This window comes from Neopsephotus bourkii, unplaced genomic scaffold, assembly GCF_033783945.1.
Source record: "Neopsephotus bourkii isolate Nb327-2 ecotype Australia unplaced genomic scaffold, CSIRO-AGI_Nbou_v1 NB_1760, whole genome shotgun sequence".
In the NCBI taxonomy this organism is placed as follows: domain Eukaryota; kingdom Metazoa; phylum Chordata; class Aves; order Psittaciformes; family Psittacidae; genus Neopsephotus; species Neopsephotus bourkii.
In genome coordinates, this window is record NW_026902234.1 from 2,469,486 (window position 1) to 2,496,803 (window position 27,318).

A 27,318-nucleotide genomic window follows, 5' to 3' on the forward strand; every position below is an offset into this window, starting at 1 on the left:
AAATGTTAGGAAAATTAAGATAGCATCTTCTGGAACATGCTTTATTCAGTTCTTCCGTTTGCCGTGGAAACGCATGCTGAGAATCATCAGTGTGAAGAATGATTTCCAAAGGAGGTGAAAGAACCTCATCACATAGGACATGGCAAAGCAGACTGGTCTAATACCCAGAAATGCAGAAACCATCTTGTGTGGGGATTAACTAAAGGGCCATCAGATCTGTTTAATCTAATATTTATCATTTTCCATAGCTACTTCTTTACCTCCAAATTCTTCTTCATTGCTAGGCAGTGAATTTCTTCCTCTCTGCTTTACTTCCCTTCTGGAGACAAACAAAAGATTATCAGAGTCTGACATCTTCTCGCTGGGATCTCTTTTGTCTACTGATCTCCTCTTCTTTTTCTTTTTCTCCCTATCTTCTTTCACAACACTTTTCTTTTCTTCTTTTCCTCCTTCATCTTCCACAGATGAGTGAGGATAGGGCTTTGTGGTCTCTCTGTCCAGGCTAGAAAGTCAGACAAGTAAATTCGGTGAGGTAAAAGCACATATATCTTACACTATTTAAAATTCTTCTTTACATGAGACAGATATCACCTTTTCCCACATCTCACAGTACTGAAAAGTGAAGGACTTATCACACTCTTTACCATTTGACATGGCTATAAATATCTTGAAATTCAGTTTCCATTTTATTTATAAAATAAGTAAAGAATAGCCTATAACAGAGCTCTGAACCTGAGTTCTGTCTACCTCTTATGACTACAAAAAGAATTTGGGGAATAATTGTCTTTTATGGTATGGGCTAAGAGCACATAATGTTTTACTTTGCATATTTAATTTGTTAGTTACATTTGCAGAATGCTTGTTCTGCCATAATTATTTCTTTTTACTGTGATTGCAGGACCACCCCCACCCCCACCCCCCCCCCCAAACAGATGCTAGCAAAAAGCAAAAGACAAATATTCTAGATTGGTAAGCAGATTGTCAAGTCTTACACTACAATTTACTGTAAAGTTATAGATCCAACAAGTAGGAAACTTCAAAGATTCTAATCTATAAAAGCTCAACAGTACCAGGATTAATTCTTGGAAGAGACTAAAAATTCAGCAGCCTCAGACATGACACATGATGTAGAAAAAGATTGAAAAAAAATATACTGAAGTAGATGATAAAGTTGCAAATGTGCAAAAGAAGGCTCTGTGATTCTGGCAGCAAATTGTGGAATGTTGTAGATCAGTAGTGGTTATCAAGGTTTTTATTGGCACACCAATGCACTTCATCTGAATACCTGTGGGTAGGGTCTATGCTGCCTATGTGCTAAAAATTACCATTTATGTAGGTTATCCAATGTCAACAGAGGACCCTGGAAATCCCAAAACCCTGGAAATTTCAAATATGTCCAGTTTAGGGATGTAAGTGGGTAAGTTAAAAGAATCTGAGTTTCAGATGCTCAGCTCTCTTCATCATTTATGAATGATTTTACACTTTACACATTTCACTGCACTCTGCACTATAAATCTTGACATACAGTATACATCCATGGAGCCAAAGCACCTAAATTCCACTCTCAGAGCTGTCAAATGCTCAAAGTATTACTGCTCTGGGTCCCACAATGTCCCTCTATGTATTTGGGCCTTGGTGTCTTCAAAACACTAGTGACCAGATGTAAGTAGTCTACAACAAATAGAAAATCCATTTCACCTTTCAACAATCCTCTAACAGCTTCCTGAGGCTAAGCTTCAAACCATCTCGTCCCACCAATGTTTCCAAAACAAAAATAGGGGAATAAATTGCCAGATAATAAAATGGTATGACGGACAGTTTCTGCTCTTCTGCTTCACACACCTGTGGGTCAAATTACTTGGTTGGAGGTGTAGAGCAAGCCTGTTCACAACTGTTGTTAGGGTACTACATATAGAAATCTTGACACCATAGCTGAATCCCAAGTACAACATTTAGGATTCATGCAAAATAACTTTTCTATTTTTAGGTTCAAACATACTCACATCATACAATCCACCATCTGCACCATGCTGATATACCGACAGGAAAAAGCATACTTCATTTGGCTGATTTTAATAAGCTCACTTCTTACACAGTGTTCCTGCAATAATACAATCAACATTCACCTAATTTAAATCAAAATCTCAGAAACAATGAAGAGACATATGTAGAAAATTCAACTGTTTTAGTGTAACTGTAATCAGCCTCTAAATAATAAAGATAAAAATTTCAAGTACAAATGTACATTTTCTGCACTACAAAAACCACAGTAACGTCATCATGGTGGCTTGCAAACAAACATAATTAAATTAATTGAAGACTATAGTGACCGTGATAAAACTCCGTATGTTTTTCATGTTAGCAGCATGGAGCTTGTGAAAGCCACCAAATTGATCATAGCTATAAGAAGAGCAAGATTTAAGAAGAAATTATTTGACAGAATTTCTTGGTTCATGTCTATTACATGAGCACTTCATCGACTGAGCTCTGAAATCTGATCTGCTTTGGTTACCTGGAGATAGGGATTGGAACAGTGAGTTCATTAGCCTGGAAAATTTTATCTGCCTTATCAAAAATCGAGCAATGGTAATACCTCTGCCAAATTGGTATAATCTTTTAGGTTTGCTTACATTCCTGCTGTTGAACATCAGAACTGTGTAGAGTTTGTCACCCATTTCCATGCTCTTTGGTGTTGCTATGACAATGGCAGGCACATAATATTCATTTCCTGTCTGTGTCCCAGTTCTGGCAAACACATAGTCTCCAACCTGCACATCAGGAAAACAACAGTTTGCAAGAACTTTGTAACTTATGAGTTTTACAAGACACAAAAAGTAAATATGAAAACATTTTTACACGAATCATCATTCTAACATGTTCCCATGCTTTAATATAGATCTTTAAAAGGCAAGAACTTGGTCCTTGCACGTACCAATCACTTGTAATTTCCACTGAATCAGGGAGAGAACATTAAACAAAAATGAATGACAGAGCCCTACTAAATGTACCAGGGCTCAACCAGCAAGTCAAACTGAATGAGGAAACTTACAACTCCTAATTCCCTTAGACCTTATGCAAATTTATACATATTTAATGAGCTTTTAAACCAACCTTGGGAATTTTAGAGACTTCCGTATATAACTATCCTATAAAAAAATTATTTTAAAAATTAACATAAAAGTCACAACTTTCTATCAAATTTGGAAGATCTCTGGAGTTGAATGTTTCCTATGGAATGCCAGGAACCTCTAGATCAGGATTTGCCTTGATATCAAACAGGAAAAAAAAGCATGCCTCTAGTTTCAAGTGTAAGAAAGAAGTTACAAAAATGTTTCTTGTATTCAAAACAACTATATCCATTCTGGGTCCTTTTTGTATCATCTCTCTTGTGTAAAATAAGAATCACCTGAAAAAACAACTGTGATTACAATAGTCAGCTGATAAATTTTAAGTAAAACCAGAAATGGAATATGAAATTTTTTCTGTTACTGTTGTTTGCCTTAATATGAGGTTGTTTGCTGAATGTAAAATATGCTGTGAAAAACAAATGGTTATAACCTGCTGTTCATCACACTGTATATAAAAGGCTCTCCTTGATTTGTAATCCCTATGCTAGGAAACAATCATTCCCTCGCCTTTCTTCTATAGTAGGCAAATATTCATTTTTTAGAAATAAAATAATACAGAATTCTAATAAACAAAGGAATAGGATTGCAATGAAAACAACCTCCAAACAAATTAAAAAGTAGCATGATGAAAATAGCATGCTATTACTATCACTAAAAACTCTTCTTTAAAATAAATAGTTTTATATAAAAGTGGGTTTTTTTAAATCTATCCTTTAAAATTAAATTAAATTAAAATTAAAAATGCATATTTGCTGTCATAAAAAAATACAATTTTTCACCTGCAGATATGGGCATGGCATAGCACCTCCCACAGGTATAATGAACTTCACAGGTACGGTACAGGTCTCCCCATTGTTTAAGTCAACAAGTGCACAGGTAGAACTGATATTCTTTACCACAGTTCCTAAAAAATACATAATAAAATATTCAAAGGTTTTTTCTTTTATCACTGAGGTCAAATGCATCTATACTACACACTCTTCATTTTCATTTAGCTAAGTTAAGCTGTGCCAGGGCAATAGAGATATTTGTACCTAAGAAAATAATAGAGTCTTAGTAACCATTCTTAATAATGCCATAAAAGTAAAACAAAGAATAATCTTCAAGCCCAGGTCTGAAATGTGTAAGTTGGTCTGGTGGGTGATAGCTGACATAATGAAACTATTTCCACAGTTAAAGATATGTAATTTAAAAAAAACCAACAAAACCCACAAACAAACAAGTAAAGGTAACACAAAAGCAAACACATACACACGTGTCTTTTTTTATGAAAAGAAAGAACATGATTTTACCTACTTATCTTTCTGATTCAAAACTCAATAAAAAGGCAGAAGCATTTAGTGAATTATTTGAACACATGCAAAAGCTTGTTTTCCCAAAACACTTTAGGGAAACATCAAAGGGGTATAGGTGGATACTCTCAGATACTCATTTAAAAGGATTTCCTTCTGCACTTTTCTTATATAAATGCATCTACCTTTACAAAAGATATGTCTTTTTATAAATGTATCTATGTGCATACACAAGATACATATACTTTCTCATGCATATGCACATGTAATATTAAACCTTATTAAGGTAGAAGTAGCTAATTATGAGCAAAACTCATGTTTTATCAGAATTAAGAAACTTTAAACGGTATTTAAAATGTGGACAAAAATATATACCTGGATAATAAAATCCTGTGATGTCTGATCTTGCAATCACCTTTTGGCTTTTGTGAGTCACAAATACTTGGCTTTTTTTGTTTTTTTTAGATTTTGACTTCACAGTTTCTTCTTCAAGTCTCTGTAATTTGAGACAATTATATTTTTCACAACACCTAAGCCAGTCAGCCTCAATCTATCCCTTAGAATTGACTAAAAATTTAGGCAATGTAATGTTATGACCTCTGCCTACAATCCACAGTAAACTGGGCTTATTTTAAACACTTAAGATAGTTGTAAGCAGAAGAAACAATGCTACAGAAACTACTCACAGATAAGATCATCTAAGAGTTTTCACTATAAAACCCTGTTCTACATGGTGATAACAATACCTATATTTTCAAGTGTTCAGGAAGAAATTTACTTTGATGAATTATTGCTCTGGCTGCCATTTTCCTAGAAAAAAAAAAATCAATTCTTTTTCAAGGATGAGGTAACGAAAAATCAACTGATTTTGTAGAATAAGTGAAGGTGCTATACACATTTAATTTTATCTAGATAGGTGAGTCTTCACAGTAATCTTATTTTCATTGACAGTACCTCACTGTACAGAATGACTGATAAAAAATCAAATATGGAATCAAAATTTAAAAGAAAATGAATCTTGAAGTGTCTGAAAAAATAGTTACAAACTATAAACTCTAAATTAAAATTTTCAGCCCTTTTAAAACATTCCATCTTAGCAAAATATTACACCACATTTTCCAGAACTGCAACTGTCCCTCATTCAGCCCTGCTAGTCTGGGCTCTTCATAGATTAATTGTCCTTGTGGTGCAGCTTCACAGGCTGCAGCTCCTGTAATATATCACACACATACAGAACACTGGAACTTACTTCTGAATTGCTCGTAAATAGGTCTGGGGGACCACGCACCGGATGGTAAGCATAGAAATACCAGTGCAGCTGGCTTCCTGTGGACTGACCCAACTGCTAGTTGAAGTCAGTGACTGCAATTAGTAGTAATCGAATGAAGAATGCAAAAAGCATGATGGATCTCACACCACAACTGAGGCAGGGGGCTGTATTTATCACAGTATGTGAAAAATAGTCAAGACTCACAAATAACAAGTGGATCTGTGTAAAAACATACTGCTGGGCTGCCTGAGTTTCTGCATACCTGACTTTACGGTCACCACATTCTTTCATATTAAAACCTTTTATATCTCACATTAAAATACATAGAGTCTCAGTGTTATTTGCCTTTAAAGTAAATTATGTTCCTGAAACACTTTTTTTCTAGATGAAATAATTTCTTCCCATTAAGGACATCTCTCTTACAGGAAGTTTTGAGAGGACTGGAGCATTACATGGAAATGTCAGAATGTGAAAGAACACTTCACATTTTGCTTTCCTGAAAAGGTTTCATTAAAACTGGTAACATAGCAATGTTTTCTTTGTTGTTGAAAAGTTTGTAATTTCAGTGGTTTTGTAATCCCAGTATTTTCATAAGTATATTTTAATAATCCTTGAGGATAACACTGTAATTTATATTTACTGCAACAATTGCAAATTCTTGAAAAAGTCTATTATTTTCTCCATACTGTTCACAATAATGTTTTTTAATATAAATAATAAGCAAGGGCAATGTTAAATAAATCAGTTCTCCCATTAACTTTTAAAACAATTTGCAAGCACCCATCTTACATCCGGTTTCTTTGAATCATAAAAACACACAGCTTGAAATCTCAAACTTTTCCACAGATCTAAACACTCTTCTGAAATACAGCCATAACTCAGACTCCTAAACACCCCTGCTTGCCAGGGTGTGTATGATCTGCTTCATTGTTAGATGTTATTTTTCTTCCTGCTAAGATATATTTTGTTTGAGACTTGAGTTCGGTAATAATGTGGAAAAGATGGGAATGGGAATAACAAAATTGTTTGCTCTCAGTTTCACTATGACTGTCACTAACTTTTTTCCAATCTTTGATGCAAAAGTCATAAACAGCCCTAAAAAAAGTCCTAAAAATAAGCAAGACAAACACAAAAAAGGCAAAGAGATATTTTAAATGGGAGATATGTGGGGTTCCTCTAGTTTATTATTTACCACTACAGAATGTAAATTATATCAACAGTTCTGTTTTTCAGAATCAGTCTGAACCAGAGGCTCCCTCAAAGCAGTTAACTGCCTGCTTGAAGTACAACCGAACAAAGGCTGATTTGAGTGGAGACATACAGCTCCACAGACACAAAAAGGCATTTGGGTAAACCATTTACTTAATTCCTCAGCCTCCAAAGAGACAGCTGCTGATGAATATTTATTATCAACTAATTTGTAATGCTTGACTAATAACTTGGGCGACTTCCAGCACTCCGCATTAATCCAAACACTAAAGACTGCACTTTTTCCTGAAAAATTCACGATGAGGGCACTGAGTCCTTCAGAATTCAGGTAGCTCAGAAATACTGCCTAAATTCAAATAGAATCATAGAATAGTTAGGGTTGGAAAGGACCTTAAGATCATCTAGTTCCAAACCCCCTGCCATAGGCAGGGATACCTCACACTAAACCATCTCACCCAAGGCTCTACCCAAGCTGTCCTTGAACACTGCCAGGGATGGAGCATTCACAACTTCCCTGGGCAACCTATTCCAGTGCCTCACCACCCTCACAGTAAAGAACTTCCTCCTTATATCCAATCTAAACTTCCCCTGTTTAAGTTTGAACCCTCTACCCCTTGTCCTATCACTACAGTCCCTAATGAAGAGTCCTTCCCCACCATCCCTATAGGCCCCCTTCAGATACTGGAAGGCTGCTATGAGGTTTCCACGTAGCCTTCTCTTCTCCTGGCTGAACAGCCCCAACTTTTTCAGCCTGTCTTCATACGGGAGGTGCTCCAGTCCCCTGATCATCCTTGTGGCCCTCCTCTGGACTTGCTCCAACAGTTCCATGTCCTTTTTATGTTGAGGACACCAGAACTGCACAAAATACTCCAAGTGAGGTCTCACAACAGCAGCGTAGATGGGCAGGATCACCTCCTTCGACCTACTGGTCACACTCCTTTTGATGCAGCCCAGGATACGGTTGGCTTTCTGGGCTGCAAACGCACACTGAAGCCAGCTCATGTTCATTTTCTCAGTGACCAAAATCCTAAATCCTTCTCCGCAGGGCTGCTCTGAATTTCTTCTCTGCCCAACTTGCAGCTGTGCCTGGGATTGCTCTGACAATCCATCTCTGGCAATTCCATCTCTTCTTCTCACACAGTCTTCAGGTGTTCAGCACAATTGACCCACTGTCAGAGTGTCCATTTCTGAGATATCATTCTCCAGTACTTTTATTACTGATTAGACCTGATTCTCAGGGATTTTCACCCTGATTAGCTCTGCTTCTGTTGAAGGCAATACATTAAACCACAGGAGGTAAAGGACACTTTCTCTGCCATACCTGATGAATTTTTAAATTCCTTTTCAAAAACATTATTTTTGTCTCTACTTTTCTATATGTAAGAATGGATAGGCAGACTACCCACAGATCTACATGTGTCTTGGTTCTAACTTTGGCTTTTCACAGTCCTGATACCTTTAGAGCCAAGCAACCCCTGCTCTTCCCTGGCTTTCAGTGGCAACAAGCTTGTTCCATGTAGACAAAGGTCCAGTTTTATGAAAGTACTTAACTTGTAGATACACAATATCTGTCCAGCAGGTTACTTCACTGATGACAATAGAAAATTTGACTAAACATTTCTAGGTAGTTATAATTTTTTTGTTGTTGCACTATTTGAGATTCTTCTTTTGCCTTTTCTCCCTAAAGAGATACAAGAACAACTGCAGGCAATGCCAAGCTGTTTAGGAAACATGAATGCAAAAAAGGTCTCAACAGACAGTGATTAGTGATCATTAAACAGTGAGGAAGAATGAGAAGTGTAAGAAATAGACTACCAGGAAATAGAAGAAACTGCCAAGGGAGATCCAGAATTTCCATTCTTGTAAAGAATTGAGTCCTAGTTATACAGATTTAATTTGGAATAGTTAAATCAATTACACATTAAATACATTTTTTCAGAAAGAATAGAGTCAGTGAGCCACTAGAAGTCCCTTTCTACCAAAATAAACATGCTTTATGAAACACATTATGTTTATTAACTATTTGGGGGGGGGTGTTGTTATGTCCATGATGACCATTCAGTACAGTCACAAAGAAAAGTAAGCCCTGCTCATTTCAGCTCATCTTAAGGGAAATACGGTACTTTAAAAAGTGTATTCATAATGAGAATTAATCCTTAGCAATGAATGCAGCTTTATTTCTCTGCAGGATCTGAATTCCATTCATATGCAGAAACAGAAATATTTAGTATGAGAGGAAATGTTCTCCATCATTCTCAAAGGCCAGATTATAATACAGGGGAAAGAAATTATGTGAAAATGTCGGTCATTAACAAAATACACCAAACTCTCCTGGAAGTTATCATACTTGGAGAACAGTAATGCCATGACTCCAGTAACCTGAGGTTGTCTAACGAGGAGTGGGTAAGGCATTCTGGGCAATTCCTTTTACTAGGTAACATTATGTTGCAAGCAGCTTTATAATTCAGTGAAAAAAGACATAATAAGAAATTATGTCTGACTGTTACGGAACTGAATAAACTGAGTATAGTACAGTCTACTATTAGCCTCCCAATTAGGTAATCATAAATGTTCAGTGTTTTATATTTTGCTTGATAAAAACCGCACGTGTTTCCTCATTTCCCAAAGCATTTACTTCTTGCATTACTAAAGGTCTTCAGTCATCTCACAGTCCTGTGCAGACAGATGTTTACTTCATCCTCCTCCAATAAGGCAGACACTGGCATACCTTGCCTTTCACAGATACATGCAAACCTAGCAGCCTGCACACAATACCAGAGAAGGTCAGAACACAGAGGGAGGATAACCAGGTCATTAATTCAATTGTAGGCTTAAACAGAAAGCTCTCATAGCAAGGACATCCAAAAAGGATTACTAATTCTTTTAAGAAGTTGTGTAGGTAATTAAGAACCCTTAAAAGCTACAAAACTAAGTGGGCGTATTTTTAATTTAGTGAAAAAAATAAAATAGCAGGAAATGTAAGACTGTTTTGTTGAGTTCCAAGGATAATTGTGATTTTTCTACCATCTCACAATCGCAATCTTCATTCAGTGCAGTATCAGCTATTTCCTTGTTGTAATGTATTTCAGCTGGCAGTTTATTTTCTTATACTCATTTTGTAGATAGACATCACAGTTGGAAAAACCTTTGACAGCATTTTTAAAAGCGTCCCTTTTTTTTTTACTGTTTTTCCACCACATAAACAGAACTCTAATTACATCTGCATTTCTGCTTCTCACTCTTAATGCCTTTCAGTTGCAGATTAGCAGTTACTGAAGATGGTACTCTGATTAGGCTCCTAAAGCAGGTTGACTCAGGATAAGTGATTGCACAATGTTAATCACATCATGTCTGAGAGCACACAGTGGTTGTTTCAAGGCAACAGTAAAATTACAGTCAACAAATGAAACGTGAACATGTTTCTGCTGCTCTTATACTGGGACAGTGTATGGCAGAGGTAAAATAATAGTAAAAATAGCCACATTAGCAATGTAATATTTTCAGACTAATGTAAAATAAATCAAGATCATCTGGGTTTTGAAGACATTAAAATGTTTTCAAATGTACAGACTTAATGGAAAAAATATCAAAAAATACAGAAAACTGAATATGATCCTTTCCATAATCACTTATTTTCATGGCCTGTGCTATCATAATATATTCTATTCAATTTAACAACATTTTATAACTTACGTCATAGAATGTAAAAGGCCACAGCTCATTGTGAAAATTATTGTTGATCTTGGCAAAAACAGAGGTATATCTCAGTCAAGAAGTGTCAAATAAAACAAAAGATTTTTGTTATACTCTGGTAAGTGGAGGATATGGATACTTGGCATAATTTACAGTTATAATTTCAATTGTACATTCCCATTCATTACTGAGTATGTTTGTACTGTGCTCATTTGAGTTTCACTTACCTCTTCACATTAATGTGTGCGTGTGTATACACATACTTCTATACATAGACATGTATACATCAGGGCAAACCCCCCCACTATTATGATCATTTGGGTATGATTCCTACATAATACAGCATTCGGAACAAGTCCAGAGGAGGGCCACAAGGATGATCAGGGGACTGGAGCACCTCCCGTATGAAGACAGGCTGAGAAAGTTGGGGCTGTTCAGCCTGGAGAAGAGAAGGCTGCGTGGAGACCTCATAGAAGCCTTCCAGTATCTGAAGGGGGCCTATAGGGATTCTGGGGAAGGACTCTTCGTTAGGGACTGTAGTGACAGGACAAGGGGTAATGGGTTAAAACTTAAACAGGGGAAGTTTAGATTGGATATAAGGAGGAAGTTCTTTACTGTAAGGGTGATGAGGCACTGGAATGGGTTGCCCAAAGAAGCTGTGAATGCTCCATCCCTCGCAGTGCTCAAGGCCAGGTTGGACAGAGCCTTGGGTGAGATGGTGTAGCGTGAGGTGTCCCTGCCCATGGCAGGGGGGTTGAAACTAGATGATCTTAAGGTCCTTTCCAACCCTAACTATTCTATGATTCTATGATTCACTGAAACTAGACCAACCACACCTTCAAGTTCCGTCAAAGAGTAGTTTACCTCACTCAATGATATGAAACAATGAACAAGAAAAGGAATACGTTAATATATGAGCATTTTGATTAAGTCTCTTATTTCTTTTTACTTATCCTCTATCAGAATTCATAAGTTTGGGAAAATATTTTCTTTCTTGTTCATTTCCTAGAGAGCTTATTTTGATATTATTCTAACACTACCTAGACAGCAGTCCTGCAGAGGCACAGCAGCACTCCCAGTGAAGCACTGTTTGATGAAGTTTTTAATTGAAACTAAATACGAGAACTTGTTAGAGTTTCTTTTCAGAGGTAACTACTTTGAATTTCAAAGCATCATTAGTGTTTACAGAAATCTTTCCATCAGGGAAGGTTAAATCAGTTTTAAAAGCTTATGTCTGTTCTTCATTTCCCAGAGAATTCATACCACTAAGGAGGTATCAATTGATTTTCAAGAATGTTCTGAAGGAGTGAAAACAATAACAGGAGTATACAACACTGTCACCAATGGTATGTTCTCTGACAGTATATATCTCAACAGAAAAAGCAAAGATGAAGAAGTATACTCTCCCAGTAGGGCAGTCTAAAATAACCTACTAGCATTATTTTTATACTTACTGCTTCATATATTTTCATATGCATTTCATTAAACTGCTCAATAGCACTCCAAGTAAAATCAGAGCATCATCTGGGAAACGTATATATATATCTCGATCAAAAACCACAAACTTCAATCACAGTTTCAGAGTAGGTAGACTACTTTCTCCTAATGTATTAATGGAGTGGAGAAAGCACTCTGACTCACCAAAAGTCAATGTCCATGATAAAATCCAGATGCCACTGTCTCCATTCACAATACTGAGATCAGCCACAAGCTCATACAAGCCTATATTTTATGGACAATTAAATCTGAGTGTCCAAATATGAAGCTGAATCCAGCCTCTTGTCTCCATCTTTTCCAAAAAAGATAGCATGGAAGCTTACAGTGAATTACTCCAATATTACAAGATTTTTTAGTCCCATTTATCAGATATTAACTCAACCACAAATCTTATATCATACTGTCTTTAATATATCTCTTCTTTGTCTTCTTTCATATATACCTCTGCTGACTTTGAAGAGAAAGATACTTTGTTCAGATTTGTTTCTAAGAGGCTTGATTTGTGTGGCTCTCCCACCTTCAGAACTTCCACTTGCCTCATACTTAGAAAAAAAACACTGAATGCTTGCTCTCTTTTTAACTACCTTCTTTCCTTGGTCCATTGTATGCTAACTGCCTGCTTTACCAGCTATAAACATGGAACAAAATTATTCCAGAAGCATGTATTGATATCTTGGAGGGGGGAAGGAGGGAGAGAGAGTGGAGGGGAAACAATTTCCAATCTATTACCTTTTTATTGTTTCTTAAGCATGATTCTGAGCTTTTCTCAGTTTCCTTTTTGACGGCTTCCTGAAGATCAGAGGCTTGTTGTATATATGTTAATGCTGCCAGTATCTCATTTTCTAACAGTATTACATCTTCATAGGAAATTGGCCATTCCAAATTCTCTAAAGCTTCCAGCAAAGCTTCTTTATGCTGCATATATTGGACTGGCCCATCCTCTTTAAATCTTGAATATAATATAAGTTCAAAAAAATGAATAATCACAAGCAGAAAAAGAATTAACAATACTTTACAAATATAATCACAAAGGGTAAAGGCAGAATAAAACATCAAATTCATTCAATCAATCTTCTGTATACCACAAGTTCTTGCGTTTCATTTAGCTACTGTTGTGTTTGTCAAATAATCACATCTGTTTTAACCATGTGTCATAGAAAGACATCTACAGATCTAATGCTCAGATGGCTGAGCATTAGATATCATCCAGTGCCATTTTAGATATCCTAGAGCATGTGATTCAACATAGAATAAATATATCAATAAGGAGCTTGCAGTTACAACTGAGAAATCATGGAAATCCCTGGCCTTTCTGAAGCAGCAGCTATGGTGAACTGGAAGCATCTAGGCAATCTAAAATGGCAAAAGACATCTACTAAGTCTCGATTTGCCACATTGCTCTTGACTGACCACATAAAAAAGAGACAATCTCCTTTTGTTTATTGTTCCGCCAGTCTTGCACTGCTCAGTCATATTCAGCAATCAGGAGTGTGATTCCATCCATGCTTCAGATTATGTTAATGCCCACTTGATTAAAGAGCCAGTTTGAAGATACATACTGAAGGTACTTATAAACCAAAACGCCAATTAGATACAGTCAACTTGATAAAAACCAAACTCCAAAATCCAGAAGAGGTAGAATTCTTTACATCTCCAATTGGAAGTAACAGACTTCTTTTCAGTACTTAAACAGTAGCTCTTTTGAGGCTTTTCTCTACAGCTTTGCCAACATTTTAAAATATGTGAAACCTAGAACTGGGGAGAGTATTTAAGTGTCTGTCTTATCAACACATACATCCATGGTGATGCCTACCACATTTCCCTAATCTTTGGCACTGCTTATCTTTCCTCTCTAGGAACTGCCTTGTATTGAAATTAACCTGACCAGTATAGCTATTTACCTAGATCTTGTTCTCTATTACCTGAATCCATTATTAATTTATAATCAATGTCAAGCAAACTTACCTCCTGAATTGTATTCCCCAAGCATTTTGAACACAAGCACAAAATTACCACTTCTCTAGTAAATTTTAATTTCCTCAGCATCTGAGATAAGATTTAAATACATACTAGCAAACCAGAAAGCTCCTCAATCAATTATTTCTGGACTACTGTAATTGAGTTAGTAGACTTTATTATTCTTTCCTTCCTGATTACTGATTTGGAAGTATATTGTCATCCTTTTCTAGTACCTGAAAATGATCATTCAGATTGTAAGTTTGGAAGAGAAATACACCAAATATTTCAACTCCATGCACTACTATTAATGATTTAAATATGTCTCTCTAGCAACAGACTGTACAATCATTGATAGGACTTTTTTTTTCTTATGTACACAATTAGCCATATATTACCAATAATAAAATGTCTTCAATACCACCCTGTCAAATTCTTATACTTTACAACTCATTGTCTATCAACAGACATCTACTTCTTTTTTTCTTTAATTCTGTGATGTTCTTTTGTTTGACAGTGTTCACTTTCTCCCTGCACCAGAACGGGGTTTTAGTTCTTCTTAGTTCTCTGTGTATTTTTTTCTCAGTAGCTTAAGTAGTCTTAAAAACATTCTCATTTTCAATACCATTTTTCTACCTAGGAATATCTCATGCCTATTCACTTTATTCTCTGAAGTAAAGAGAATCTAACTTCACTGATGTCAGTCTTATTTATACTGTCACTAGTTTTCTAAATCAATATATGGAAATTAGCTAGTTAAAATAGTAAAAAATTCCAGTGTGACATACAGTTCCAGCTCATGCTGTAAAGGTGCTTATTATTCCTTTACAAACCAGTCACTGAAATGTTTTTTACAGGATGAGAGATTTAACTTGATGCCAAAGGCAATGATATGCTGCCCTCCCAAGGCCCTGCCACTTGACACTGATTAAGAACAGACCAGCACATTCAACTAGAATGCAAGTCTTTTCCTTTAAAAATAATCAGCAATGCAAGAATAATGTCCAGAGTTTAATACTGCTCCATATCACATATTCATTGGTGAAAGTAAAGTATACATATATCTGATATATTTGAAAATAAAACCAATTGGTTACAGAAATATTGATAAAAAGTATCAAATATTTATGATCAGCCTTTCAGAGGTAGGTTAGAAAACTGAAAGGTGGTAACTTACTTGTCTCTTTCCTCCTGAGGGAGTGCTCTCCAAATAAATATATTTAGGCGCCTATTAAAGAAAAGAAGGTCGTTTTTGAGGGAATACAGTTCCTTGTGCATCCGATCATCTCAAAGCTAGCTAATAAACAGTTTCTTATGATATCTGCATTGATTTGTATTCCAAGAGCACTGCTTCATCAGACTGTACCCTCATCATTCAGCTATGAAATTATCAACTGCAAGAGAAGATGGGAAAACAGCATCTTCCATCAAGTAGAAGCATGACTATTTCAGGGTCATAGAAGGATTAATGGCAATCACTGCTGCTTCTTGCCAGGATTTTCTGTGGATGGTTCTCATCAGCACCAGCATGTTAAATCAAATAACAAAACTGATTAAATGCCAGTTAATCTAAACACAGTTCCTCCAATTAAACAGTTTCAGAAAACTGTATCCTGGAGACACACAGAGAGAAATGCTATTTAATTATTGATTGTTTTCCTGCTAAGATAACCTCTCAGTTGTGCCATTCAGGTTTCTATTTTGTTAAACTCTGGATATGAACAAAATCTACTGACAGGAAAACAGAAGGGATTATCCCAAAACAGTGCAGTTCTGAGATCTTTTAAAAATACAACTAAACTTTCTGCTTTTGCTTTTTAGACATAAATTATAAACTCTCATTGGGTCATTTAGCTTGCAGTTTTCACTGTTGACATCTCAAATAATTAAGCCATCACTCAATTATTTCATTTCATACTACAGAAATAAACCTCTACTGAGATTGCTGTAATTGTAGAAAAAATTCCAATCTTCCTTTGGAAATACAAGAACAAACTCATTGTTAGGAAAAATTCAGATTATAACCATCAAACTTTTAACAGTCCTGCCAGATTTACTGGTGCATGTACAAAAAAGCTTATTAACACCAGATTTTTAATATTAATTTCCAATGATTGATTTTATCTACTAGAAACCAAACCCCAGCAGTTTTAGAATGTAAATCACTTCGTTCATTCACAGTCTGCAGTCTCAGCATGCACTAATTAAGCTTATTAAATTAAGCTTATTTCAAACTTCTTAATGTGCGCACTCGTAACTAACTCATTTGTAAAAGCTTTTGGCTATAGATCATAGATATTTTGAAGCTTCCAGTGGTTTTCTCCTGAAGTACTGGATATTCACTTTGTTAGAGTACAGAATTTTTGCCTTTGCCACTTTTCTCCCACTAAATCTGATGCTATGGTCAATCTATGTATAGGGGAGATACTGTTATGCTTGCTTCTGTTCTTGAAACCTGCATGCCCTGCTATATTGTCTCATCTATAGATGTCAGAATAAATTTGTGACCAATCACTATTCACAAAGCTGAACTGCAGCCTCTGCAAATTCAATTACTGGAAAGGTATTGTGCATTTAGAGCAAAATAAATTTGATTGTGTTGTTGTTTCACATGTAGAGGAAAAGCCATGAGAACTCTTTTTTACGTTGTCAATTACAAGGACCTTCAGGCAGATCTCTCTTCTATCCATCTTTTTCGCAGAAGTACTGAACCCGATTTACTATTGTAAATGCACTGATTCATTGACTTGTACAAGTAAACATAAGTAAGCAGTACTCCAAATCACCAAAATTATAGGAAGACTGTAAAATGCTGTCAGATCATCAGAGTTTAACCAGAAAACACTTTTCTTTCCCTCAGAACTGAAGCCAGTAAATGTAAAATATGCAATGGTATGGCACAGAAAAGAAAAATTCAATATTTTTTCAGAAGCCACCATAAAAAATTCACCACTTGATCCTTCTATCAAAGTGAATAAAAAACTGAGATTTCCTGAGTTCTTCATCAGCCTGATAATAACAGTTTTGTCTCAGTGACTGAGCACACAAACCCAGAAGATTTTTATTCACCGAATTTCATTAAGATTAGATATAGCAAGCAGCATTCGCAAATCATAACTCTTAATTTTTACCACAAAAGATGGATACATTCAGAAATAGGACATGGGACTGAAAAACAGAGCTATTACATGTTTTGAAAAGAACTGGTATGATCATAGAGCTACAGAGGGAAGAAAAACCTTAAAGGTTCTCAGTGGAATTAATCAAAAAATAAAGACTAAACATTTATCATTGATGTTATTTTTTGTCATCTAAAATAATTACATCTGTAAATGGTATTAGAATACAGTCTGAAAAAAGATATATCTTATTTAGTTAAGCAATTCTAGTCAAAGCTCTCCTAAGTTTACTGAATGACAGTAGTAGTCAAATAATGGCATTACTTAAAAAAAAATCCACAAAGTTAGGCCAAGAAAAGAAATATCTTAGAGATCTAATGTCCTTGTCCTGTTTACTTCTGATGTGTTTTTACTAACATTTAGTTAATATCTCTCATACTTCTCTTTCTCAAAAAAAAAAAAAAAAATTGTATCTTAAGGGTGCCTCAGTTACATTCTTGCATCCATAGTTTGGTGCTAGGCAGCTGGCAGCAAAGAGCAGGCCACTAATTTAAAAGTCAGTCTATGGATTTAGGAGCTTAACTGTAAATTAAAAGCCTGGGTACCACTGTATGTTTGGGGGATATTCCTCCTTAGGGGTTTCTGCTGTCAAGTTTATTCACAGAAAGTCAAAGAATGATTTAATTTTTTTAGCACTGAACATTTATTATTTCTTAGCCTATTATCTGGGTCTGTTAATCCTACTTTTTTTTTTTTTTTTTTTGATTAAGAAAACAAACATTCCTTCTACAGGTAGATGGTGGATTAAAGTATGTCAATGTGCAGAATTACCAGTATTAAGCAAAGCATGTGTGAGTGAATATCAACTACATAGGAAAAACCTGAGATAAGACTACAAACTTGATGAATTTCTGATGAGTAGACTTGCCTTTCATAGGATTTAATTGCTTGTTCCAGCTTCTCTTTATAGGCATCAAGATTCACTGCCTGAGGATTAATTAGTGTGATCCACTTCTTGTTGTTGCTAATGTGGGCCAATGGTAGGATCTATTATAAAATAAAAGACAAAAATTTCATTTATCATACAACTTTTCCTCCACCAGTATAACTGAATGCCTATGAGACCATGTCTAAGGATCAGAACAGCCAGAGGGACAACTGTAAGGCTGCAGAAAGATCTGAGCACCCCAAGAAATGACAGAATTAAGACATAGATTCCAGCCCCCTAATAAAATCTTCTGAAATTACACAATCCCTTTATGTAGAAGTTGCAAATTAAGATTCCTAACTACTAGTTTAGTCTAACTAAATCAGTACTGCTAAACAATTCACTTTAATATTGGAAGGGTTGGTCAGAAGGGAGACAAGAATGTCTGAAGCACAACCATATTCCAGGTTGTATTGCTTTAAAACAACACTCTATTAGTATCTAATTCTAGCATACAGGTGTGTTAGTTACTTTTTTAATGTATTTAATACTCTTATTCTGGAGGACCATATTTTCTAAGGAACTGGAGTACTAAAAATGAAGAGAGACATTTTTAACCATTGCACTGATCACCAAAGAATGAACAAGGTGGATATTGCTCACTGAAAATAGTCTTACTTTACCATAATAAGACTTAGGAACTGATAAGACTTAGGAATAAGACTGATTCTGCCCAACCTGGGCAGAATCAGGAACTTCAATACCTTTCAAATCTCAAAATACAACATTGACATAAGTCAACCTCTTTACAAAATAAAAATCATACACTTACAAGTAGATCTTCAAAAGGCAGAGAAAAAGGTAGAAAAGGATGACAGAAAGGAGTAAAGATGCTTTCTCAATCTGTCCGTCCAAAGTCCCACCACTATTCAGCCTCTTAAACTACTCAGCAGTTCATGTAAGAAAAGTATTCTGGTTTTAGCTGGGATCGAGTTGTTTTGTTCAGGGTTTTATTTTTTTCTCAGTAGCCAATACAGTGCTGTGTTTCGGATTTAGTATGAGAACAATGTTCATAACACACTGATGTTTTAGTTGTTGCTCAGTAGTGCTTGCTTTAAGACAAAGACTTTCCAGTCTCTCATGCTCTGCCAGTGAGGAAGGGCACAAGAAGCTGGGCAGGAGTAGAGATAGGAAGGCTGACCCAAACTAGCCAAAGGGATACTCCATACCACAGAATGTTATGCTCAGTATAGAAACTGGGGGAGTTGGCCAGGAGCCACCAATCACTGCTTGGGGACGAGCTGGGCATTAGTCAGCAGGTGGTGAGCAATTGTATTGATCATCACTTGTGTTTCCTGAGTTTTACTCCTCTTTTTTTTCCTAATATATTATTGTTTTGTTATTATTGTGACTATATTTTAGTTTATTTCAATTATGTAACTGTTCTGATCTCAATCTGCAGATTTTGTGTTTTTCCAGTTCTCCCCCTATCCCACAAGGCAGTGGGGAGGACTCAACAGGGGAACTTAAACAGGGGAAGTTTAAATTGGATATAAGGAGGAAATTCTTTCCTGTTAGGGTGGTGAGGCACTGGAGTAGGTTGCCCAGGGAGGCTGTGAATGCTCCATCCCTGGCAGTGTTCAAGGCTATGGTTTAGTGCGAGGTATCCCTGCGCATGGCATGGGGGTTGGAACTTGATGATCTTAAGGTCCTTTCCAACCCTAACTATTCTATTTTATGACTAGGGGGAGTGAGCAAGCAGTTGTGTGGTACTTAATTGGTGGTTGGCGTTAAACAATGACAAAAAACTCTTTTATACATCAGTGTCCTGATAATGATTATAAACAGAAAGAAATCCAAGAAATAAATGGAGTAGATGGGGAATGTTACTCTCCCCAGAAATGCCGCCAACACGTATGGTTAAGTGGGAAGCTTCTCCAAGTGCCTGTCTGAGACCAGGATATAGATGACAAAAAGATGGAGGAGGTTCAATTTAAATAAATCTAAAACCCCTGTTGGGGGAACAAGGGAAGCAATCAGAAAATAAAATACTAAAAAGACTTCTTTAATGAGAACATTTTTCAGGGATGTTTTATTTGTGTTTGAATCATTACAGCCTAGCTGGATTCCAAATTACTGTAGTATGACCATTTTTTTCAGAAGCACTTTATATTTCTTGTATATATATAACTACCCATGAGATTCATATGACTTTAAATTCCCCTCTCTTTCTGAAGACATCTTTTCTCTCATTAACAAATCTGTGTCACATCAGTGCCAGACCACATCTAAGTTCCTAATACTGAATTAATGTTGAGATCTCTTAGAAGCTAAAGTTAATGGGAACATGTTAGTGTGAAGTATCTTGCCAGAGACAGATGAGGTAAATCTCTGCCCAGAATTGTAAGCCATGAAATCTCGCTACCTGTCATTTTCTGGAGGAGCTTGAAAGCTGAAAGGCAAGAAACAGAGTACCTCTCTTTCAGTTTCATATTGCCATGGTTGTTGTCTGCTATGTTACTCAAACCAAGTTAATAAAAATTCAGCAGGGCTTTACCATGCAGAAGCCCGCTGTTACATTTCCTAACAAATTTCTAGAGTAACTCCAAGTACAAACAGCATCACTTGCAAAATTAATATTTAATACAGTTTATAAAACACTTTGAATAGAATATGAGGGGCAGACAAACACAAACACATTATTATGGTATTGAAGAGTAAAAGCAGAATGGAATGTCTTCTAAGCAAATAGTAAACTTGAAATACTATGTGGAATGGCATTTAGAGCTTCATGATACACAACTTATTGTAAATTTTACAGTCTCACAATTGCCTACACCTATCAGAATTAAATTTTAATTACTGAATTCCAATATTTTTCAAAAGGTCTTAGCAGACCCATGTAAACCTTGAGAATGCACAGATACATGAACTGTGCACCTGCAAAGTTTTCCAAATGGATTTATGGACCTAAAATGAATACTCCAGTGAATTAATATGTCTCAGTAGAGGCTATGGTGCTCAAGAAATTGCTGGATACCTGATGGCTGCACACTGCCATCAACTGGTAACTGGGAAAGAAAAATTTTTAGCTCTAAAACTTAACTACCAAGTCTGCAAGAAATACTATTAACTATCATTTTATCTTCTTACTGATGTATGAATAAACATTCAGATATGCGTTACACATTTAGTGGACATCAACCATCCACAATAAACACTAGGGAATGCAATTATGACATTTATAGAAATTAATAAAAACATCTTTCTAAAAACAGTATTAAGTGGAGTTTTTTTGTTTGATTTGAAAGAGCGTGTGCATTACCTCATCAAATACTTTAGAAACTACATGTTTGTCCAGAACTGGGATGTATTTGGTACCACGAGGAACAGCTGTAGGAGCTAAGGCATCCATGATGGTGAGTCGCCTAGCAACCAAGCCATGGGTCTTTAACCAAAGAGCTGACGACATATCTAAAGAACTAGAAAAAAAAAAGAGACTGTTAGTTGTAGCACAAGGTAGAAATACATTTGAGAAGTTTGAAATTACAGAAGAAAAATATAAATAATTTGTGCGATGTATGTATATATGTGCCCAGACGTACCTTTTAGATGCCCTTTTCACAGATTTCTGCAGCTTCAGATCTAAGATGAAACATTTGCATTTCATTAGCTCACAACTTTTGTGCACAGAAAAGTATGCAAATATAAACTGACATATAATAGCAGCATTTTTTTTTATTTTAGCTTACTAGCAGTGTCCCAAAGACGATACAGTAATCACAGTAATGTCTAATTAAAATGCTAAATTAATCAATAAGAATTGTGTTTCCTGTGTTTCTTGTTGCTTGATCAATAGTAACAATGCTACTAGATGACTCATAAGCCCTAATTAATCAATGAGGACATTTATAAAATAGTTGGGGAATAATTTAATTTAAAAGAAAAATAAACTGGATATGTGTTTATTTATTACAACAACGACAAGAAAAAGACTATCTGGTTTATTTCCCATTTCAAGATGTGATACCAATACTAGTGATACCAGTAGCGAGATGGCAGGGAGTAGCTAACCTAAGGTATATTGCTATGAAAATCTGCATAAAAGGTATATAAAGAAATAACACACTGAAATGTAAAAAAAGTCAAACATCTTTAAGTATATAGGTGACATTTTAGAACAACTTAGAGGACCTAATATAAAGTTCAGAGTTCCATGAATTCCTGAGAGACAAGAAAACTATCTGGATGTATATGCAAGCCCCACAGGAAATACTTTTGTCTCTGTATACGCACCTATCCCAGAGAGCATGTTTTTTTGCAAGTCTAAGCATACTAATAAAGTGCAACCTCCTTTTACAGGGGTACCAAAGAATTTGAATCACCGTTCAGCTTTAACCTCAGCATTGAACGTAACTACAAATTACTGTATCTCAACAATCTATTAGTGTATAACAAGATTCTCAAGATGTATTTACTCTGTTGATAAGAAGCAACTGTGATACCCTTCCAGCAGTGTAAGGCATAGTTGTATCACTGCTGCCTCATATTGTGGAAATGACTAAGCTGTTGTAAACCTAATAGTTTGGGCACAGGCAGAAGTCTGGCCGCACATGTAAGGGCCTTGTTACAATATCCTTCTGCAAGTCCAGCTCTCTCCATCTGATCTGTGTTCCAATCCTTTGTGCTGCATTTCTGCGCAGGCTTTTGACTGAAAGGAGGCACCATTAGTTACAAATGCAGCAGGAGAAATGTTATTGTCTGCCCCACCTGTTCTGGCAGACTCCTGTCCTGGCAACTTGCCTTCGCAAGTGGTGGTACATTTCACACTCTTTTTGACAGAAAACCTCTTTTTTTCAGGAGATACTCCTTCCTCTGCGCTTTCTTCCCTAGATTTCCTCAGGATTCGCAGCAGACTCGTCTTTGTTTGCTCTGTAGGTGTTGAAAGGGAAAGAAAGGAAGAGCTAACTTATTGCTCAAATACGTGCCTGGGATTTTTGAGCTCCCCTTTGCTATTCAGTCTCAATTTTTAAGGGAGTGCCTACACAAGACTTCAAGCACGATCAGTCCTAACTTGTACTTTGTACTTTTCCGAGGATGAAAACTACTTTTACATCAGCTGAGTAAACTTGGTTTCAGACTGCATACAAAGCATACTTCAAAGAGAAGCTTAGTGTTCCAGGTGTAATAAGCAGAAATATTAGTATGAGCAATGCTGTAACTAATGAAACATAGATCAGGTCTTCATTCTTGCCAATGATGTACTTATTTAGAATAAAAAGAGATAAGGGTCTAATAATTACTGCTAAAAAAACTATTTGAAGAGCTTTCAAAACAGTTTGTCAAAATTTTTTTTCATTGCAGTGCCTGCTACGAACCATAAGTGAGCAGACATCTGTTTGCCTGTTTGGACCAAATAAGTAAGATGGCCAAAAAGTAAAAATTACAAAAGTTAGAATTTCAGAAGGATGATTGTTTAAATCAGTAAAGGATTTATTTATTCCTACAAGGGTGCTTTTTTGCTATTTTTAACAGAATCTTTTCAAATTAATGAATGAATTCTGCTAGTAACTACAGTTCATTTTAGTCTTACCTGCATATAATGCTTTCTTCCTTTGGGATGGACTGTCAGCAGTAGTTTGCCAGGTTTGCTGATGTGGTGTCAGTGTTGGCTCTTCTGAAGCACAGCACGTCCTACTGCTAAGAGTAAAAGTACTCAGCTCCTCAACATGTTTGTTTACAGATGACACAGTATATATCTGCTTGTGATTTCTGCTTGTGACAAAAAGAAGAAAGAAGCAGGAAAAAGCTTCAAGCATATGACACTGGTTGAAAAAATTGCTAAGTTGTAGTCTTCTGGAAATTTGAATACTAATTTCACATGCTTCAAACTGTATAAAATATTTTCTCTATTACCCAAGTCTGCATTTCAAAGGGGAGTTCAAACATTAAAAATATTCTTATTTTTTTAAACTATTTAAAAGTAACTTCTTAGTCTGTTTAAAAGATGTGCATTACTTTTAAGGCAATACCCTCATATATTTTTAATAGGTTAGAATATTCCATAATAGCCACTTAGAGTCCTGAGGGGAAAGCATAAACCTACAATCATCAAAGAAAATAACTGACACACAAATCTATCTATCTATCTATCTATGCACATATGTGTATATATATATACACACACATTTATACCTATGACCCAGCATGAATAAAATATAAAATATGCAAATTCTGAAATAAACATCTACATTTTCACACTGGACAACCCACCTGCCCTTCTACATGGAATCTTTCCACAGCACTTTTCACTTTCAATATATTTTACTATCTTTTTAATAATTTTAACTTACTGTTTTTAATAGATTTATGTCTTACAAATCTAGGCATTATTAAATATACTTTTGGGGGGGGGAAACTATTTTTTTATTAAGGCTATTCTCCTGTTGAGATTACAAGTAACTTCATATTGAAAGTTAGGTCTGTGTTTGTTCTGAAAACAGAAACTCAGTATAATCAGACATGCAGAAAGCTTTTCCACAGTAGCTCAAGAGTCTGCCTTCAATATGCTGTAGAAGGACCATTTTTTTAACTGTTGCTCTTGGCATCCTGAATTTTTCAGCATGTTTTTCAACTGATGCTGAACATGAAACTAATTTTAATGATGACAAAGCAAGGGTAAATATGGCATGGACATTCAGACTCACATGGTAAAATCAAAAATGTGAAAAGAAGCTGAATTTCATTCGTAGTCTTTGCTGTCTTTTAAACAAATACATATATATGTAATTTATGTTTCAATCAGTGTGTCCCAATGAGCAGCAATTTACTCATGAAGTACCAGGCCAGATCTACCTGTAGGACAATAGTTTTTTGTGTATCCTCTCAGAGGGAAGTATTTTACCATATGCTGGAGACAGAAATATATTTTCACCTTTTTGCTTTAATTATTCCTAATAATTTGAGACTATTCAGATATTTGAGATAATTTTGGCTCAGACATCACAGTACCAAAGTGATTTCCTGTCTTTTTTGTAACTGTTTAAAACAAACAAACAGAGAACCTTTCTTTTTCAAAGAGGAGAATGTCAGAGGTTAAAAATGTATGGCAATGAGAAAGGAGAAATGCGACAAATAGCTCCTATCTCTTATTAACATAATAGCAGTATGAGGACATACTTATTCTCTAAATCATTTTCTCCATTACAACAATCCATCATCAGACATTTGGCGTGAAAGGTCTTCACTTTCTCCAGGTCTCTTTCTCCTTGCTCAATCTCTCTTTTCAAAAGACGTATGTCTTCACTCTAACAAAAAGAAAATCATAGAATCATAGAATCCCAGAATCCCAGAATCAGAGAAGCATAGAATAGTTTGTGTTGGAAGGGATCTTCAAAGGTCATCTAGTCCAATCAAATGTTCTATTACAATTACTATTAAACATGCTTCATTTCTAAAACTGAAACTATGCAAGCTGTCATAATAATTCTGAATAACGTCTCAGGACAGCTGCAAAATTTTGTATACTTTTTCAGGTAGTCTCTTATACTCGGCAATACAGACTTCCAAATTACCCTTCCTTTTTAGGAAAAGGATGAACATTCCCTAACAAACCAGTTATTCCTTGAGATGTGAACATCATCACAATACGAACATATAAGAGATATAATCCTCACTAGCTCCCCTCACTCCCAGCAAGCAAACAAGTAAATAAGTAAAATATAATACAAGATATGTACATTACAAATGTTGTCCTGTCATTCTACAAATCACAGCTGTATCACATACTGTCCCTGATAAATGAGAAGTAAAAAACACACTCTTCAAGTAAACAATGGAACTAAATAGGAATCATTTGGACTACAGGAGGAAACAGGAAGGAAATTCCAACAATGAACCCTTTACAACTCCCACAGGGCCAGAAGTCTGGAGTTGGAGAACACAGACTGCCCCTCATCTTTCCAATATGCTCAGTTTCACACAGTCCTCTCCCAGCAGAATCATGGAAACTGCACAGTACACAGTCTAATACCTTTCAAGAGCTGGAGTATTTTCACTACATCTCCTGCTACTGTCTTGTTCCTGATTGCTGTCATTGTTCCACTACCACCGTTTCTAAAAGTTGTGGAACTAATTAACTCCAACCTTAATTAAAAAAAAAGAATATGCTTTAAATGGGTGTTTCTCATAGTCTATTCAGAAATTTCCTACAGGGAATTGCTAGATTGAGCTGCTTAGTCACACATGATAGATCACTGCTATTACAGTCATTTTACTTATTACAGATCTCTCCCCAGTGGCTACTGTAGAGCAAACTTTAGGCAAAATTCATAGAATCATTCCTTCATCATCATTCAAATTCAGCCTTGATATCTTTCATTTACTGGTATGATACAAACCATAGTTTTATTTTAAAAAGTAACTGATTTTTGAGACCACAGAGATCATATGTGTTTCTTCCAGAACTTAATTTGGTCTATACGTGTTTTAGGTTTTGATTTCAAGGGTTGGGGTTTTTTTGCAACAGTAGCACTACAAATGTACTTTGCGTGATATTTGGGCTTTTTTTTTGTTGTGATCTAGTACAAGCTCATAAGAAAAAATGTCAGACATTGCTTTCACATCACTTCAAATCTGGGTAGGATAAATCCTCTTTTTCAATGATCTCTTACATGAAATCACAATGATGTGAGTCATAGTTATTTCAATAGAATGATATGATATTTATATGATATGAAGACACAAACATTTATTTTCAGATACTCACAACAATAAACTCTGCAGCATCAGAATCAGTCAAATAAATGTTGTAATAATGGAACCGTCCCTCTGTTTCAGTAGATAGTTCATGCAAAAATTTATTAGCTTCTATATCATCACAGTTGAAAGACACAGTATGGATGGGAACTTTACAGTGAATCTGGACATGAGCCAAAATTACTGGGGGGGGCTGTAAATCAAAAATGTATATTAAACATATCTAGAAATGTATTTATGGAAACATGGAGAACAAGTATTTAATCAGTCATAGTGTTGCTTAGAGACAGATGTAGAGCAGTGAAAAGCATACATTTTATATGGATAGCTATTTCACAGTAAATAAAATGAGCTAATTGAAAACTGAATTTGAAACACTGATAATGCATTAAGGCATAGGATACTCTAATAAAATAAGGTGTTAGTTGTAATAAAATCAGTACTCTTCGTTTCTGAAATCTTAAAGCAA

The 27,318-nt window shown here is 35.7% G+C and overlaps 1 protein-coding gene across 1 annotated transcript in view; it reads right to left on the reverse strand.

The window, feature by feature from the left end:
• Nucleotides 1–225: 225 nt before the first annotated feature.
• VWA3B (von Willebrand factor A domain containing 3B) overlaps nt 226–27,318 on the reverse strand; it is a 61,649-nt gene continuing 34,556 nt past the window's right edge. Inside the window, exons 15-28 of the mRNA XM_061377585.1 lie at nt 26,860–27,042; nt 25,272–25,399; nt 23,686–23,864; nt 22,863–23,024; nt 21,698–21,737; nt 21,418–21,574; nt 18,093–18,211; nt 15,223–15,273; nt 12,819–13,038; nt 4,796–4,916; nt 3,908–4,032; nt 2,631–2,768; nt 2,004–2,101; nt 226–502 (exon numbers count right to left, since the gene is read on the reverse strand). Coding sequence (XP_061233569.1) covers nt 226–502; nt 2,004–2,101; nt 2,631–2,768; nt 3,908–4,032; nt 4,796–4,916; nt 12,819–13,038; nt 15,223–15,273; nt 18,093–18,211; nt 21,418–21,574; nt 21,698–21,737; nt 22,863–23,024; nt 23,686–23,864; nt 25,272–25,399; nt 26,860–27,042 — 1,998 coding nt within the window. The remainder of the gene's footprint in view (nt 503–2,003; nt 2,102–2,630; nt 2,769–3,907; nt 4,033–4,795; nt 4,917–12,818; nt 13,039–15,222; nt 15,274–18,092; nt 18,212–21,417; nt 21,575–21,697; nt 21,738–22,862; nt 23,025–23,685; nt 23,865–25,271; nt 25,400–26,859; nt 27,043–27,318) is intronic.